General features: G+C 43.3%; 1 protein-coding gene across 1 annotated transcript in view; it reads left to right on the top strand.

Moving 5' to 3' along the window:
* The window catches only part of scara5 (scavenger receptor class A, member 5 (putative)), a gene marked incomplete at its 3' end in the record, with an annotated part of 446,945 nt that overhangs the window by 375,917 nt on the left and 53,149 nt on the right, over positions 1 to 17,879 (top strand). The window contains exon 11 of the mRNA XM_084314185.1: positions 2,619 to 2,807. Within this exon, the coding sequence (XP_084170311.1) occupies positions 2,619 to 2,807 (189 nt within the window). The remainder of the gene's footprint in view (positions 1 to 2,618; positions 2,808 to 17,879) is intronic.

Below are 17,879 nucleotides of genomic sequence, written 5' to 3'. Positions count from 1 at the left end.
GAGGTCATAGCCCAAGCCCAGGTCCCTGAGCTTGGCTATGAGTATGGAGGGGACTATGGTATTGAATGCCGAGCTGTAGTCGATGAATAGCATTCTCACATAGTTCCCCTGCCTCTTGTCCAGGTGTGATGCTGCTGTGTGCAGCACATGGGATATGGCGTCCTCCGTGGACCTGTTGGGGCGGTATGCAAATTGCAGGGGGTCCATGTTGATGGGGAGGGAGGAGCAGATGTAGCCCTTTACTAGCTTCTCAAAGCACTTCATGGCTATGGAGGTGAGAGCTACAGGGCGGTAGTCGTTGAGGCAAGCAGGCTTGGATTTTTTGGGTACAGGGATAATAGTGGACTTCTTCAGGCAGGTGGGGATGACAGCCTGTTCTAAGGACAGGTTAAATATGTCAGTGAATACTGGGGCCAGTTGGTCGGCACAGACTTTTAGGACGCGGCCGGGGATGCCGTCCGGACCTGCTGCCTTCCTGATATTCACTTTTTTAAAGGTCCGCCTCACCTCATGCTCTGTTACCCTGAACACTGCGCCTCCATCAGCAGCCGACCCCCCCCCCCCCCATTGCCGAGGCTTGTGAGCTGGTGTTGTTATTACCAGCATCAAACCTCGCATAGAAGGTATTGAGGTCATTTGCTAAGGAGATGTCACTGTTCAGTTTGAGGGAGGCGCCTTTGTAGTCTGTCATCGTTTTGAGCCCCTGCCACATAGCTCTAGAGTCAGCTTGTTCAAACTGGAGTTCAATTTTATCCCTGTAGCGCCGTTTGGCCTCTGACACTGTCCTCCTTACGTTGTGTCGCGCCACCTTGTGGTCATTCATGTTGCCTGCCACTAGGCCGTCATTGTATGCTTTGGTGCGCTCTCTCAGAGCTTCACGGACGGATTTGTCTACCCAGGGTTTTTGATTTGGGTAAACTTTCATTTTGGTAGTGGGGATTGTTTCTTTCACCCTAGTACAAACATAGTCCAGCACTGTCTCCGTGTAGACATTAATGTTATCTGTGTCGCGGAACACATTCCAGTCTGTGTAGTGAAACACTGACCGGATCGTCTCTTCTGACGTCAAATCCCATTTCTGCACCTCTCGCGAGACTACGGGAGTACTTTTAATTCTCTGTTTGTACTTTGGTGAAAGAAAAATGGACGCGTGATCTGATTTACCAAAGCCACTATCAGAATGAGCCTTGTAGCCACCTTTAAATTGCGTGTAACAGTGATCTAGGATGTTACCGCCTCTGGTGTTGCAAGTCACATGCTGATAGAAGTCAGGCAATACCTTTCTCAGATTGGCGCTATTGAAATCTCCCAGCACTAAAATGGCGGCGTTAACGTTAGCCACTTGTATTCTATTTACCTCGTCGTGTAGTCTGGAGAGCGCAACCTTGTTGCTGGCTTGCGGTGGAATATACACTCCGATCAGGACGATCGCCGTTAACTCCCTCGGGAGGAAGAAAGGACGACACTGATAATGAGACCTTCTGATAGCAGGGTTGATTGAGTAGGACACCATGATTCAATGAGACCTTCTGATAGCAGGTGGTTATGAGAGGTTTTGTGAAAATGTGAAAAATGCTTGATTGATTGAAAATGTTATTAACAGATTGCAGAATGGGTACAATACAGTACAGCTCAATACACAGAATTGACATACAGGTAGACAGTACTGTTACATCTAGACATTTATGACATACCAGATTTACATACAGTACTGTTTGTGATACAAAAAGAGTCTGAAAGGAGAGTATATACATTTGAGGGGGAAGAAACTGTACATTGGAGGAGGTGGGGTGGGGGGGGGACTGTACATTGGAGGGGGTTGGGTTTGGACATTTACTGTACATTGGAGGGGGTTTGGTTAGGACATTTACAGGGGCCAGTTTCGAATTGCAGTCTCCCGTAGGTGCTCTTTGAGTGGTTTTGAAGGTGGGTAGTGATTCACATTCCTTTGCAGCTGTTGCTGTCAGAATTAAGTATCATTGCAGCTTTAATTGAGGTAGACACAAATTCGTTTTTATTACATTTCCATCGGGTTACTCTATATACGATCTGTCAGAGGGTAAGAGTTCATACTGGGTCAGGCTGGTTACTCTATATACGATCTGTCAGAGGGTAAGAGTTCATACTGGGTCAGGCTGGTTACTCTATATACGATCTGTCAGAGGGTAAGAGTTCATACTGCGTCAGGCTGGTTACTCTATATACGATCTGTCAGAGGGTAAGAGTTCATACTGGGTCAGGCTGGTTACTCTATATACGATCTGTCAGAGGGTAAGAGTTCATACTGGGTCAGACTGGAGGCACTGGTGTCCATTTCTCCCCATAACTTTCATCACAGTCTGGACCAGATAAGCTAGTGATCCTGATGTGTTTTTGTACATACAGTATATCATCAGTGTGCACGTGTGTGCATGTTTTTAAAACTGTGTGTGTGTGTGTGTGTGTGTGTGTGTGTGTGTGTGTGTGTGTGTGTGTGTGTGTGTGTGTGTGTGTGTGTGTGTGTGTGTGTGTGTGTGTGTGTGTGTGTGTGTGTGTGTGTGTGTGTGTGTGTGTGTGTGTGTGTGTGTGTGTGTGTGTGTGTGTGTGTGTGTGTGTGTGTGTGTGTGTGTGTGTTCCAGTGGAGGAGACCCTGGTGAGGCTGGTGAACGGGTCGGGGGTCCACGAGGGCCGCGTGGAGGTGTTCCACGAGCGTCGCTGGGGGACTGTGTGTGACGACGTCTGGGACAGGAAGGACGGGGACGTGGTCTGCAGGATGCTGGGATACCGCGGGGCGAGCGAGGTGCACAAGACCGGACGCTTCGGACAGGGTAAGAGAGGGTGGACCAACACACACACACTTTACTGAATGGGGTGTCAAAGTTGATGTGGCATTAACTATGTTAGCAGGTATAGTAAAACTGCCGGGGTGGGTTTGCCCCAGCGTCTCTGCCCAGCATTGTGGGACAGGGGTGTGATGTTTTGATGATGTGGTTAATTCTGCAGGGGTTAGCTTGTCGTAATTGTGGAATCCACAGCCTTGGTTGACACGCGCATTCGCTTTTCCGTAAGAAAACAGCTGAGATGAATTGTTTGGTATATAGAAAAGAGTATTTATTGTCATTTACTTGAAGCTTTGTTTGGCGTGGATGGGTTCCTACCGGATGACGTGGAGGTGTGCTGGCTTATTCCCGTTGCATGGTGTCCTGTAGGCTGTTGCCTGTTTCCAATTATTTCTAAAGTTCCAAATCCATAGCGTTTGCGACGGTCAAAAACCGTGTGGGCTACATGCCTTGCATTCCAGTGTCGTGTTTTTTACCAGCGCACCAGTCCATTGATAAAGTGAGTTCACACACTCGGTGCTGTAATCACCGGTTCAAAATGGGCTGGACCAGACATGCCTCCATGTTGTCGAAGCAACACACATCCAAGTCATAATAAATAAAAGATGTTATCAATCAAGTTAATTTCAAATTGTTTTCCAAACAATATTGCTTCATATATTTAACTAAATAAATAAATAAATATTAAGGACTGAATCTGGCTACAACAATAATAATAATAATACATTTAATTTGTAACGCACCCTACCTTCCTGAGAATCTCAGGGTGCTACAGAGTAAAAAAAAAAAAAATCTGAATTTCTAATACGTAACACAAAACAACAGTATTACTTTCATGGTTCTAAACCAAGTCACTTACTAGCTATGGAGATACGAGCCAACGCAAAATTTGCAGATATCCCTACCATTAAGGCCCAGCAAGGACTGGTTACAGACCCCAATAAAATCAACGAGACATTCAAAAAGTTTTACTCCAACTTGTACAAATCAGAAATGACCTTCGATCAAAACAAAATGGATATATATCTTAATAAAATTAACCTACCTAAACTATCAGAGGAAGACGCTAAACAATTAGAAACACCCATCACACTAGAGGAACTTAGGGAGGCTATATCAGAAATGAAAATTGGTAAGGCTCCTGGAAGGGACGGTATCCCACCAGAATTGTACCTCTCATGCTGGGATGTAATTGGACCCCCATTACTTAATATGATTTTATACTCAATCAAGGAGGGGAATTTCAATAAGAATGACAATATTGCACTTATAACTGTCCTCCTAAAAAAAGACAAAGACCCCACCGATTGCGGTAGTTATAGACCCTTGAGTCTCCTCGGAACCGATATCAAGCTTTATTCCAAGGTATTAGCCATCAGACTTCAAAAGCATATGACAACTTTAGTTCATCCGGATCAGACTGGCTTCATAAGAGGCCGCTTGATCACGGATAATATAAGACGGTTACTACATGTGCTAGATGCCAGCAAGGATGCCAACTCACCTATAGCAATGCTGTCCCTGGATGCGATGAAAGCCTTTGATAGGTTGGAATGGTCTTACTTATGGGCAGTACTAGAAAGGATGGGGTTAGGAAACGGATTCATTGATATGATAAAAGTAGTATACAAAGACCCATCGGCCATGATCACAACAGGTATAATTACCTCCGGAATTTTTCCGGTATCGCGCTCTGCCAGACAGGGTTGCCCTCTTAGTCCCGGACTATTCGCTTTATCATTAGAGCCTTTAGCACAGTATATAAGACAATCCCAATCCATAGAACCAATCTCAATCAAGGGCACACAACATCATATTAGTTTATATGCGGACGACGTAATATTGTTCATGGGAAACCCTACCACCTCAATGCCTCATCTTCTCAAGTTGATTGATGACTTTGGCAATCTATCGGGATTTAGGATAAATTGGCCAAAGTCGGCCTTCCTACCACTTAACGCCCTTACAAAGAATATACTCCTTCCAGGAAAAATACCAATGGTAAAACACTTCAGATGTTTAGGAGTTGAGGTATTCCCTACTATAAACCAAACGGTGAAGTACAATTACACAAAAGTCCAAGATAAGATCAATTACGACTTTGACAGGTGGTCCAAACTTAAAAATTCAGTACAGGCCCGAGTATCAATAGTTAAGATGAATGTCTTACCTAGAATCAACTTCATTAGCACAATGTTACCGCTACCCCCTCCTGATGGTTACTGGAAAGAATTACACTCCTCCGCATATAAATTTGTTTGGAATAATAAACCTCCAAGAATAAAAAGATTCACCGCACAGAGAAACAAAGCCGACGGTGGACTAGCATTCCCAGACTTTTACCACTATTTTAAAGCGTACTCTTTAAGACCACTGACAACCTGGTTTGACTCCCAAGCATCAGTATCCTGGAGAAACTTAGAAGAAAAGATAGTAGCACCACATAGACTGCAGGACATAGTATACACCAAACTATCAATTAAGCAATTTATCAATTTAGAAATAGGAGACAAAATTTCAGCAGACAAATCAGAGGTGGCAGACTGTCTGAATAGCTATTTTACATCCATTGCAAAAACTATATCGGAAAAGATCCCAGCTAAACCCGGCAACAACATAGAGAGTGAAGTCCATAAATTCTACCTAGATCAGGGGGTTAAAGCAAATGCTTTTTCCTTTAGGAAAGTGACTGAGATGGAGGTCCAGGAAAAGCTTAAAAAACTTGACACCTCAAGGGCTACTGGATTAGACAACATCCCTGGTAAATTCTTGCAGGATGCTGCAGAAATCATTGCCCCATATGTAGCTCACATTACCAACCTAGCCATTGACACAGGAACATTTCCAAGCGAAATGAAATCGGCAAGAGTTATTCCTCTCCACAAAAAGGGAAACAAATTGGAACCGGGTAACTACAGACCCATTTCCATCCTGGGCGTTCTATCAAAAACCATTGAGAGGCTAGTATATGAGCAAATAGACGGGTATTTCTCCACTAATAACATCATGTACAAATACCAATCTGGCTTCAGGAGGTCCCACTCCACAGACACCTGCCTGCTGTTCCTCACAGATTACATCAGGAAAGAGGTAGACGAGGGAAAGTTCTGTGGAATGGTAATGTTAGACCTCCAGAAGGCATTTGATTCAGTGGATCACAACATCTTGTTAATGAAGCTTAGGGCCCTAGGCTTTAATGAGGCAGCTCAGAAATTGATTGGTTCCTACTAGGGCTGACCTTCGAAGCTTTTTTTGGCAATCGAAGCTTTGGGGCCGAGCTTCGATTTTAATTCGAAGCTTCGAAAATAAAATAAAAAAAAAAAATAAAAAAAAAAAAAAATATTTAATGTTTTTTTTTTCTTTTTTTTATCTTATGTTGTGGGACTTGTACAGCACTTTCTTAAACGTTGTTGTTTTTAAATGTGCTCTATAAATAAAGTGGGTTGGATTAATTAATTAAGTAGCCCCTTTCGTGACTGACGCATCCAACAAGGTTTCACTCGGCTGTGTGATTTAATTCAAGGTGGATCGCTGTTGTCGTTTGAACAACTTCAGATTTCATGGGAACTACCAATCCCCCAAATCAAGAATGTTTAAGATGAATGAAGTAAGATTTTGATTATTTGAAATATGGCCTGTGTAGACTAAACTCAAGGTCCGGATTCTACATGGTCCGGCAATGTAGACCTTGTAGACTCCACTACAGACCAATTATCAGTGAATGTTCATGCATTTTTAAGAAGGGCAACTTCCACAAAAAAAACAAAGAACTCACCAAAACATCTCAGTAGCACCTTATCTAAATGTTATATTTCATATATGGAGATTCATATTTATTTATGTATTGCATGCATTTCTACATTTTATTTCCTATTTTGTTTATTCATCCCAGTATCTTTCTTTCTTATGTGTGGAATTCTACAAGGTGCGCGCACACACACACACACACACACACACACACCTACACACACACACACACACACACACACTTACATTTAGTCATTTAGCTGACGCTTTTATCCAAAGCGACTTACAAGTTCTGTACGACAAGACAGCAAGAAGGGTACAACTCTATCAGCTGAGTAACAATGTTCATCAAAGTGTTGCGTGTTACAGTGTAGGTTAGTTTATTAGGACAAGTGCATGACAGTAAGGTTAGTCACGGTTAGATTTATTTTTTATTTTTTTATCATTTCAGATAATGGTTGAAGAAGTGAGTCTTTAGTCGACGGCGAAAGATTGGACGGGATTCGGCTGTCCTAACTGGGATGGGTAGTTCACACACACACACACACACACACACACACACACACACACACACACACACACACACACACACACACACACACACACACACACACCTACACAAATCGAAGTAATTTTTTTTTTTTTTTTTTTTTTTTTAAACTTCGATTTTTTTTTTAATGTTCGAAGCTTGTGCCATCGAATCGAACGTTCGAAGCTTCGAAGCATTTAAGACAGCCCTAGTTCCTACCTAACAGGGAGACAACAGGTGGTAGATATAAACGGAGTACTCTCCAGTCCTCGGACAGTAGAGTGCGGGGTCCCACAAGGGAGTGTTTTGGGTCCGCTCCTCTTTCTACTGTATATAAATGACCTGAAAGCAGCTTGCTCATGTGACCTTTTTTTATACGCAGATGACTCCGCCCTACTAGTGTCTCACAAAGACAAACAAGTGGTTGAGCAGACATTGAGTGCAGAACTAGAGAAGGTTAGCGACTGGCTAGGCCACAACAAGCTGTCCCTCCACGTGGGGAAGACTGAGTCAATTTTATTCGGGTCAAAGGTCAGGCTCAGAAAATCGCCAGGTTTTAACATTAGAATAGGAGATACTGTTCTCACAGACAAAACATCTGTGAAATATCTCGGTTGCGTCCTGGAAAACAGCTTATCAGGGGAAAGCATGGCTCACCAAGCACTTACAAAGATAAATAACAGGACTAGATACCTAGCCAGAATCTCACATTTTTTAGATCAGTCAGCGATGAAGATTCTTGCTGGAGCTCTCATACAGTGTCACTATGACTATGCGTGTGGCTCCTGGTACAACAGTGCCCCCAAAAGTCAGAAAATAAAACTACAGACATCACAAAACAAGCTAATCAGGGTAATTCTAAGGCTACCTGCTCGAACCCACCTTAACCCATCTCACTTTGAGGTCATGAGATGGCTTAAGGTGGAATACAGAGTAAACCAGATAGGGATGTGCCTAGTTCACAGAATAGTGCATGGGGTAGTGCCAGTGTACTTTAACAACTACTTCAACCGAATCAGAGACACCCATGCTTACCAAACTAGGCGCAGCTCAACTGACTTTGTGCCAGTCAGATTCAGGAGCTGTATGGGGAAGGAGTAATTTTTATATTCAGCAGCTGTCTATTGGAATAGTCTGCCCAGTGAACTGAAAGCCGTTAGATTCAAGTCCAGCCTGAAGACATGGCTCAAAAGGGACTATACCTAGACACTTAGCTTAAGGCACCCTTGCATGTTGTATGAGTCTGTATGTATATAAATGTTAAATGGTATATGTGATGTGTTGTGATGTCACGTTTTGTATGATGCATGTTTTAAGCATCACATTCCCCCACCCCCCTACAAGGACCACAATGGAAATAAGCTCTGAGCTTTTTTGTGTTTCATCCTTGGCAGTATATCCCGACTGTGCTCTTCTGTCACATGTTTATTTTTTATATTGTCAAATAAAGTCATTCATTCAATGCGAAGTGAAATTTGGCCCTCTTATTACACATGTGATTCGGTTATGGCGAGAAACACAAAAAAAATATACTAACCATAGCCATACTCCCCTATTCAATAACAATGAACTCCTTATTGGGAAACGAGATACCCCAAATGGGAAAAGCAGGGCATACATACATTGGGAGATGTTTTCAACAAACGGGTTTTTTGTAGCTATCATGATATACATAAAAAATTTAACCTCACTAGTTCCACATATTATTTCTACGCACAGTTATTAAAATGTTTGAAGGCTCATGGAGTCCCATTAAAAATACCAATTGAGCATCACAGATATCACAAATTCTTCTATGAAAGAGAGACATCGAGAGGATTCGTATCTGATTTTTATCATCACTTACTAACGTCTTCGTATGAAATCCTTCCCCTAGACTTAGTATGGAGGAGGGATATACCAGATTTGGAAGTAGATTTTGATTGGCAAAAAGTCTGGGCAAACATTCAAATTGCATCACGCAACCCGGATCATCAACAAATTAATCTTAATTATATTCACAGGACATACCTGACTCCTATAAGATTGAACAGAATGGGACTTAGACAAGATTCTATATGTTCTTTATGTACAAATGGTGATGAGGGTACATTTATGCATATGTATTGGGATTGCCCACTTCTGGGAAGAAGTGACCCTGAAATTATCAGAATTCTTACTTCTGAATATACCTGTACATCCCTCTGTATTGCTGTTGAATGATGTCTTTCAGTATGCAGCCCCTATACAGCTAAAGAGACTAGTTTTATCCGGTCTTACAGCTGCTAAAAAGCTGATAGCTTCACGATGGATTCAACCGGAAAAAATGTGCCGGAAGGTATGGATTCTTACCTATCTCGATGTGATTTATCTAGAGATATCTACAGCAAGAATTTTAGGTATCAGTGAAACTAACATTGCAATTTGGTTAGAAGTGGTGGAGAGAATACAAGCTAGCATATGAATTGTAGTTCCTGGTTAGAAACGAATGAAAATGGATGGATTATCCAAGTGGGGGTCCGGGGGGGTAGAGCGAGCAAGAGCATATGTATGTATTGTATTGGACTGCAAGTATTAGGTATATATATCCCGTAAACTACATTTATATTGATTTGAAATGTATAATCCTGTGATTTACTTAGGATATATACTGTTAATGGAGCACCTTGTGATCCATTATATCAACACAACTATAACACAAATACTTCAGTGATGCTCACTTGATTACAAGCCATAATAGTTAGTTCGGGGGATGTGCCAATTGATATACCTGTAATTCTGTAGCGGTCCATCCTGAGCACTTGTCATAACATTAGGTAAATCCTGTACTGTAGGTGAATGTAAAAAAAAATATATATATATAAAAAAAAAAAAAAAACACATAGCAGAACAACATATGATAAGACATAAAAACTAATAAAAGGCCTTTCTAAAAAGGTAGGTCTTGAGTCCACGTTCAAGTGTCAACAGTTTGTGGTGCTCTCAGGTGGTTGGTTGGTTGTAGGTAATAGCATAACCTAGGGAAGACACAGGAGAGAAGGTTCTTCATTGAGACATTAGGAAGGCTGAGAGGGAGACAGAGTAGGGAAGACACAGGAGAGAAGGTTCTTCATTGAGACAGTAGGAAGGCTGAGAGCGAGACAGAGTAGGGGAGACACAGGAGAGAAGGTTCTTTATTGAGACAGTAGGAAGGCTGAGAGGGAGACAGAGTAGGGGAGACACAGGAGAGAAGGTTCTTCATTGAGACAGTAGGAAGGCTGAGAGCGAGACAGAGTAGGGGAGACACAGGAGAGAAGGTTCTTTATTGAGACGGTAGGAAGGCTGAGAGGGAGACAGAGTAGGGGAGACACAGGAGAGAAGGTTCTTCATTGAGATGGTAGGAAGGCTGAGAGGGAGACAGAGTAGGGGAGACACAGGAGAGAAGGTTCTTTATTGAGACGGTAGGAAGGCTGAGAGGGAGACAGAGTAGGGGAGACACAGGAGAGAAGGTTCTTCATTGAGATGGTAGGAAGGCTGAGAGCGAGACAGAGTAGGGGAGACACAGGAGAGAAGGTTCTTCATTGAGACAGTAGGAAGGCTGAGAGGGAGACGGAGTAGGGGAGACACAGGAGAGAAGGTTCTTCATTGAGATGGTAGGAAGGCTGAGAGCGAGACAGAGTAGGGGAGACACAGGAGAGAAGGTTCTTTATTGAGACAGTAGGAAGGCTGAGAGCGAGACAGAGTAGAGGAGACACAGGAGAGAAGGTTCTTCATTGAGATGGTAGGAAGGCTGAGAGCGAGACAGAGTAGAGGAGACACAGGAGAGAAGGTTCTTTATTGAGACAGTAGGAAGGCTGAGAGCGAGACAGAGTAGGGGAGACACAGGAGAGAAGGTTCTTTATTGAGACAGTAGGAAGGCTGAGAGGGAGACAGAGTAGGGGAGACACAGGAGATAATGTTCTGATTAGGATCTGATCCCAGGCCAGCTGAGGGACATGTGGTTGTTAACCTCTACATTATCTCCCAGCATACAAATTAGACTCCTGGGATTTTCATTTAATGGTATCTGGCACACATCATTTCCCTATAAAACACAAATACTGTACACACACACACACACACACACACACACACACACACACACACACACACACACACACACACACACACACACACGCGCGCGCGCGCCACACAGTGGCGGTTGGAATGCCCCACGGGCCCCGAGGCGAGATTGACAGCTCGGGGCCCCCCCCCCCCCCCCCCCCCCCCCCCCCCCCGATATTTATTGTATTATTAAAAAAAAAAAAAAAAAAAAAAAAAATTCAACATGAAACAAAACATATCACAATACAATAATAATACGTCAAATGTATATACTCTCTTTTCTGGACTCTTTTCGTATCACAAACAGTACTGTATTTGCAAATCTGGTATGTCATGTATAGATGTAGCACTACTGTCTATCTGTATGTCATTATGTTATAATGAATTGAAAATGGGGGACCCTGATGTAAACAAGACGAAAGTGTTTCTCTGGTCTGCATCCCCTTAACAATTGTATGTATTGAGCTGTACTGTATTGTACCCATTCTGCAATCTGTTAAATAAAGTTTTCATTCATTCACCATGACATGTTTAGGTATTTGGCCAGATCCAGCTTGTCTGTGATGAGAGTGTTTTCTGTCTTTATGATTGACTATCATCATTAGATATTTCAGTTTCGTTATTACAGTAGCTGGCTAACAGTACGTTAGTTGACTAATACCAGAGTCAGAATTGGGTAATATGCCGACTACTGGCAGTGATGCGACCTATGTTACCACATAACTTTTGTCATCTCTGGTACTATGCAGTGCACTATGCAAAACGGCAAAGAGATAGGTAACGTTCGTTAAGTGCCAAATTACCATCATCATGATACACCCTCACATAATTCACAAAGTGTTCACATGCGCCACCCATGTGGTAACCTAGAAATACCATAGATTGTGGCTAGGTGGTAACGTATATGTTTTCTATGATCACTATGAATTGAAAATGGGGGACCCTGATGTAAACAAGACAAACGTCTTTCTCTGGTCTGCATCCCCTTAACGAGCCGTACTGTATTGTACCCATTCTGCAATCTGTTAAATAAAGTTTTCATTCATTCATATTACGTTAGTTAGCATCCAAGCTAGCGTGATAACGTTAGTAGTACTAGGTAGCTTACCTGCAATAATGTTGTCATCGTCCTGGACAGATAAGACTTGTTAAATCATAATATATCCACACTTTGTGCTGGTAAATGTCCCCTTTAGCTGCTCGGCGTCGTCGGATTTTAATACACCACGGTGGTGATGTGGGGGACCCTGATGTAAACAAGACGAAAGTCTTTCTCTGGTCTGCATCCCCTTAACAATTGTATGTATTGAGCTGTACTGTACTGTACCCATTCTGCAATCTGTTAATAAAGTTTTCATTCATTCATGTTTCAGGTGACTTATTATGTTGTGTTTCTCTGATGTCGCGTTCACGTTACGTGGGAAGAAGCGGAAGAACCAGAGGACATCTCGTTGCTACAACTAGGAAGCCTTCACGCATTGACTCGATCAAAACGCCCACATCCATACTTCCGCAATTCGTGACGCGAAGTGGGAGATATCGGGGTCTATAAAAAATCCCATATGTCCTAGTAGGAATTACAACTAGGAGGCTGACGTGAATGGTTTTTCCCAGTCGGAAGCTGATTCTTCCGATTCTTCCCACGTAACGTGAACGCGACATCAGAGAAAAATATCAGCTCCGCGCTGCTTGTGAGATTTACGTGGCTACGTCACAGCCAAGGAAAGGGAGCGCTGGATTTGTGCAAAACGCCCTGTTCCTAAACCACACGCTATCAGTCGTACTCGTACCACAGTACTGGCAAAACGGGAGGAGCCTAGAATCAAAACAAACGCACCAGTCCCAGTTGCCGTTACCACCAGTTGTGTTCGATCCAGTCCCACACGCAAACGGCAACTCCATTCAGTCCCGGGCCTGGGCCCGGGGCCGGAGGGGGGGCCGGGGCCCGGGCCCCCCCTCCCGCCAGACGGTGGGCGGGCCCTAAGGCCGCTGCCTCCCCTGCCGCGCCTATAGCTCCGCCCCTGGCGCCACATGCTCCTACTCTTGTGAACCAGATGATAAAGTATGGGTTGATTTAAAGTCCAGGGTCCATATGTAGTCGAGAGCTTTTCAGTAGGATTCTGTTGCTAGGGAAACGGCTTGGGCTGCAGTGTATTTTCTGTCAGCTATTGTATTGTGTTTTGATGCACCAGCTTCCTGGGATGATCTTCAACTCACTCTAAAAATCAACACCATATGTACAATTTAAGAACATGATCATGAACCTCCCTACATCAGTTTCAATTTGATCTTTATTTTTTCTTCTCTTTTCACCTGAGTCCTATTTATTAACATAAATTTTTTTCCCTTTTATATGTATTCTGAACTAATTTGGTCTCTGGCTGCTTCCGTCACCAGCTCTGTAAGAATATGCAGACCTGAGAGCCTAAATGAATGGAGTGGGATGTACAATTATTATATACTGTACCAGCCAAATGTTTTTTTTACGGTATGACAGTTTGGTGACATTGTGTTGAGTTGTCAGTGAGGACATGACGTGTTGAGTTGTCAGTGAGGACATGACGTGTTGAGTTTTCAGTGAGGACATGACGTGGTGTTGAGTTTTCAGTGAGGACATGACCTGGTGTTGAGTTTTCAGTGAGGACATGATGTGGTGTTGAGTTTTCAGTGAGGACATGATGTGGTGTTGAGTTTTCAGTGAGGACATGATGTGGTGTTGAGTTTTCAGTGAGGACATGATGTGGTGTTGAGTTTTCAGTGAGGACATGATGTGGTGTTGAGTTGTCAGTGAGGACATGACGTGGTGTTGAGTTTTCAGTGAGGACATGTGGTGTTGAGTTTTCAATGAGGACATGATGTGGTGTTGAGTTGTCAGTGAGGCCATGATGTGGTGTTGAGTTTTCAGTGGACTTGACGTTACATAAAAAGTATACTTTCGGGAAATATACTTAGGTATACTTTTTCTTGGGTGTGTTATGAATGACTTGTGACCCAGTTATTTCACAAGCATAAAGCATTCACTGATGACTAATGAATGCATTCTGAATGTCCAGTTAATGTAAATTGTTACCAGATGTTCTTGTAAAGGAGAAGCCCACTGAATTCCAGGCTTCAGCTCAGTTTATGAACATTTGCGACTGACAGAAACAAAGGTTTAATAGCATTGGTAGAACATTTTCTGTGTCCATAACTATTGGTTGGACTATCCTAGGCCATCACAGCAATGTGTGAATTGAGTACCTCAGACAAAGAACCATGTAACTCAATTTTAGGTTTTCAGAGGAACTGTATTATCTACAGATTGTAAGTAAGTGTTACGCACCCCAGTAAGGGGACGCAACACAAGGCCACAGACAGGGTAGGTGAGGGTGCAGTGACACAAAGCCATGGAAACGATTTGCAAAATAGTATTTATTTATAAAACACAGCAACACAGAGATCAAGGAGGACTACCAGTGGCACCAAATAAAATACAAAAGGAAATGAAATCCCACCCTCCCCTTTACAGGTGCGGACGCCCAAAAGTACAGGTGGCGGTGCTCACTCTAAGGCTGGTGTCTTTAACATCAGGTCACCTATGTGATGCAAAGTGTAGACCCAGGGTATCTTCCTGTCCTCAATTGTCCCTGTGTGCGAAACAAAAAATTAATACAAAAGAAAGACAATCACCATAGGCTGGGTGACAAACAAATATATACAGGGTAGGGTTAGAACAGAAATGTGCAACAAACTATAATGACCTAAACACAATACAATGAACCAGAGCTTCAGGTACCAGCTCTACACCAAATACACAACACTTAACAATATTTCCTATGCTAACAATAATGAATCAGAGCTTTCACCAGCTCTACCAAATACCAGAAATAGCCACGGCTCTATAGCAAACGACAGAGAGACACAGAGCTTTCACCAGCTCTTTACCAAAACATACCCTAAGGACACAAAGAGCTCTACCACAAAGACACAGAGATAGTTACCACAACCATGAACCAGAGAGCTAACTAAGTTTTCACACCTTGCTCGTTTGGAGCTGTTATTCCGGAACCTGGAGCGTTTACCCCTTATTTCGGTTCAGTTGGGCATATGTGAACACAGCAATTACATTCTGTTGCGGAACAAAACAAGCAGACCGAGACCACCTGGAGAGGGTGGTCTCGGCGCAGTTCCAACCGAACCCGAAGCGGACTCGTACACTGTGAGAATGCAATCGATTTAACAAACCGACACAATTAATAATACGTTGTGGGTCAACGTGGAGCAGCGATGAGGGGGGGGTGACACACACACACCCCAAAATCTGACCAATGAGTGACAGTTTTCTCGCACGTGCGTTTGTTTTGGTCCGCTGTTAACACAGCCGTGTGAACACAAACGAACTAAAGGACAAGTGCAACAATTGTATCATTATAGTCCCTGTGTATCCCTGAATCGGAACAAAGCAAACGAACTACAGGTGTGAAAACGCCCTAACACTGCACACAATGGGGTATATGAAGGGGTGTGAAGCTTGATTGCTGATGAGCCTCAGCTGCTGCTGCTGTTGCTGTTGCTGGAGTGAGATGGTGATTGACCAGCTGCTGCTGGAACTGAGAATGGGGATATGTAGACACAAGAGGGATACAAGACAACAACAAACAAAACATGCCTATATATACAACAGATATTATGCATTACTCCCTCTATATACATACATAAGGACAGGGTCCGTAACAGTAAGATTGTAAGAGTGTTGTGTTCATTCATAGTTAAAGACAGTAGAGGTTGAATACTTTATTATCTAAAGATGGTAAATTAGAATGTTGCGTTAATTCATAGTTAAAGACAGTAGAAGTTGAGTACTTTATTATCTAAAGATGGTAAGTTAGTGTTTTGTACATTCATAGTTAAAGACAGTTTATGTTGATAAATCACATGCACACTCAAGTGATTTAGATTTACTGCATAACTGCAAATACATGGGTTGTCCAAACAATCTGAAAAGTAAATTTTACATTTTCTTTGTCTCATGGGTTAAATTGTAAAAAATGAGTGGTGTTCCTTTTTAACGACTTGTGCGGTATTGAGTTGAATTCCCACAAAGCATGTCAATGTTTTAAACCGGTTTGTAAAAATCATTGTAAATATATCATAAATTTGTTAGGGGCCGACAGAGCTGGCTTGTAAACACTGTGTACATTGTAGATGTGTTGCGAGTAAATGGATTTAAGGTCGGCATTCAACAAACCCTCAGCTGCCCAGACAGCTGGACATATTGTACAAAAAAGTCCTGGCTACTGTCCCATTCCCACATGCACACTCGACCCAAACACTCCGTGTTTGTGCTATTTGCAAGATGTCGGGATCTTCTAATATAGGCAGGGTAGATTCCTTAGTAGCAAAGTGCATAATAGTAAAAGACAGTACAAAGGTTAGTTGTTTTTTATTTATTATTTATTTTTATTTATTTCCTTCTTCATTTCAGATATTGATTGAAGAAGTGTGTTTTTAGTCGTCAGCGGAAAATTGGGCGGGTTTCGGCTGTCCTGACTGTGGTGGGAAGTCCGTTCCACCATTATGGAGTGAGGAGCAAGAATAGTCTGCTTCTCTTTGATGACCCCCCCTAGAGCTCAGATAGGAGTGGGTCTGAGGTGGCCAGAAGATGTAGAGCGTAGGGGTCTTGAGGGTGTGTAGTTAGAGATCATTGACCGGAGGTAGGAGGGAGCCATTCCCCTCGTTGCATGGTATGCCAGGTCAAGGACCTTGAAGCTGATTTATGCAGCAATGGGAAGCCAGTTGCCTTTGGTAGGTTGGAGATCAGGCGGGCTGCTGCGTTCTGTATGAGTTGAAGGGGCTTGGTGCCGGTAGCCGATAAACCAGCTAGCAGTGCATTGCAGTAGTCGAGGTGAGACATGACTGTTGATAGAAGGAGGAGTTACGTGGCTTCTTTTGTTTTGTCAGGAAGGGGCGGATAATTCTGACGTTGCTCAGGAAGAATCTGTAGGTTCTGGTTGTTGAGGCGATGTGAGCAGAGAAGTTCAGCCGGTCGTCAAGGACATCACCTACAGTACACCCATGTTGTATTATACAGTATGTATCACCTACAGTACACCCATGTTGTGTATATACAGTATACAACATGCTTTCAGACAGCACCGTTCCGAGTAGCAGCCATATTGCGTCACCTGACCTGAATACTTTGTGCTGAGTGAACAGATTTGTCTGGCTCTTTTCTGCTGTAGAACATGAACTTGCAATGCATTGCAAGTGTTTCCTGAAGCCAGATTGGAAGGGTTCATAGAGCTCATGGTTGGACAGGTGTTGGTGAAGTTGGCTTTGACCAGGCTTTTTTGGTATGGGTGTGACAGACGCTGTCTTAAAACTTGAAGGTACCCTGCCTGATTCCAGGGAGGAATTTATTATTCCCACTATGGTGGGGCACAAGGCAGGTAGGCCGGCCAGCTTTGACCAGGACTGTGGGCAAAGGGTCAAGGGAGCAGGTGGAGGCCTTGGCCTTGGTGACCAGCTTAGCCACCTGGAGAGCGTCGACAGGTGCAAAGGAGGAGAGGGAGGGCTGAGGTTGACGAACAACAGGGGAGGGTGCAGTGCCCGGCACCCCCACCCCACCACACACTGGACTGTGAGTGGAAGGGGAGGGGGCAGAGGGACTGAGAGATGGTGATAGATGGCATCCAGAGAGAGAGAGAGAGAGAGAGAGAGAGAGAGAGAGAGAGAGAGAGAGA

The sequence above is a fragment of the Notolepis coatsorum genome (genome assembly GCF_963971535.1).
Source record: "Notolepis coatsorum genome assembly, chromosome: 5".
NCBI classification, from domain to species: domain Eukaryota; kingdom Metazoa; phylum Chordata; class Actinopteri; order Aulopiformes; family Paralepididae; genus Notolepis; species Notolepis coatsorum.
Note: the sequence above shows the minus strand (reverse complement) of the source record. Positions and strands in the feature narration are given on the sequence as shown.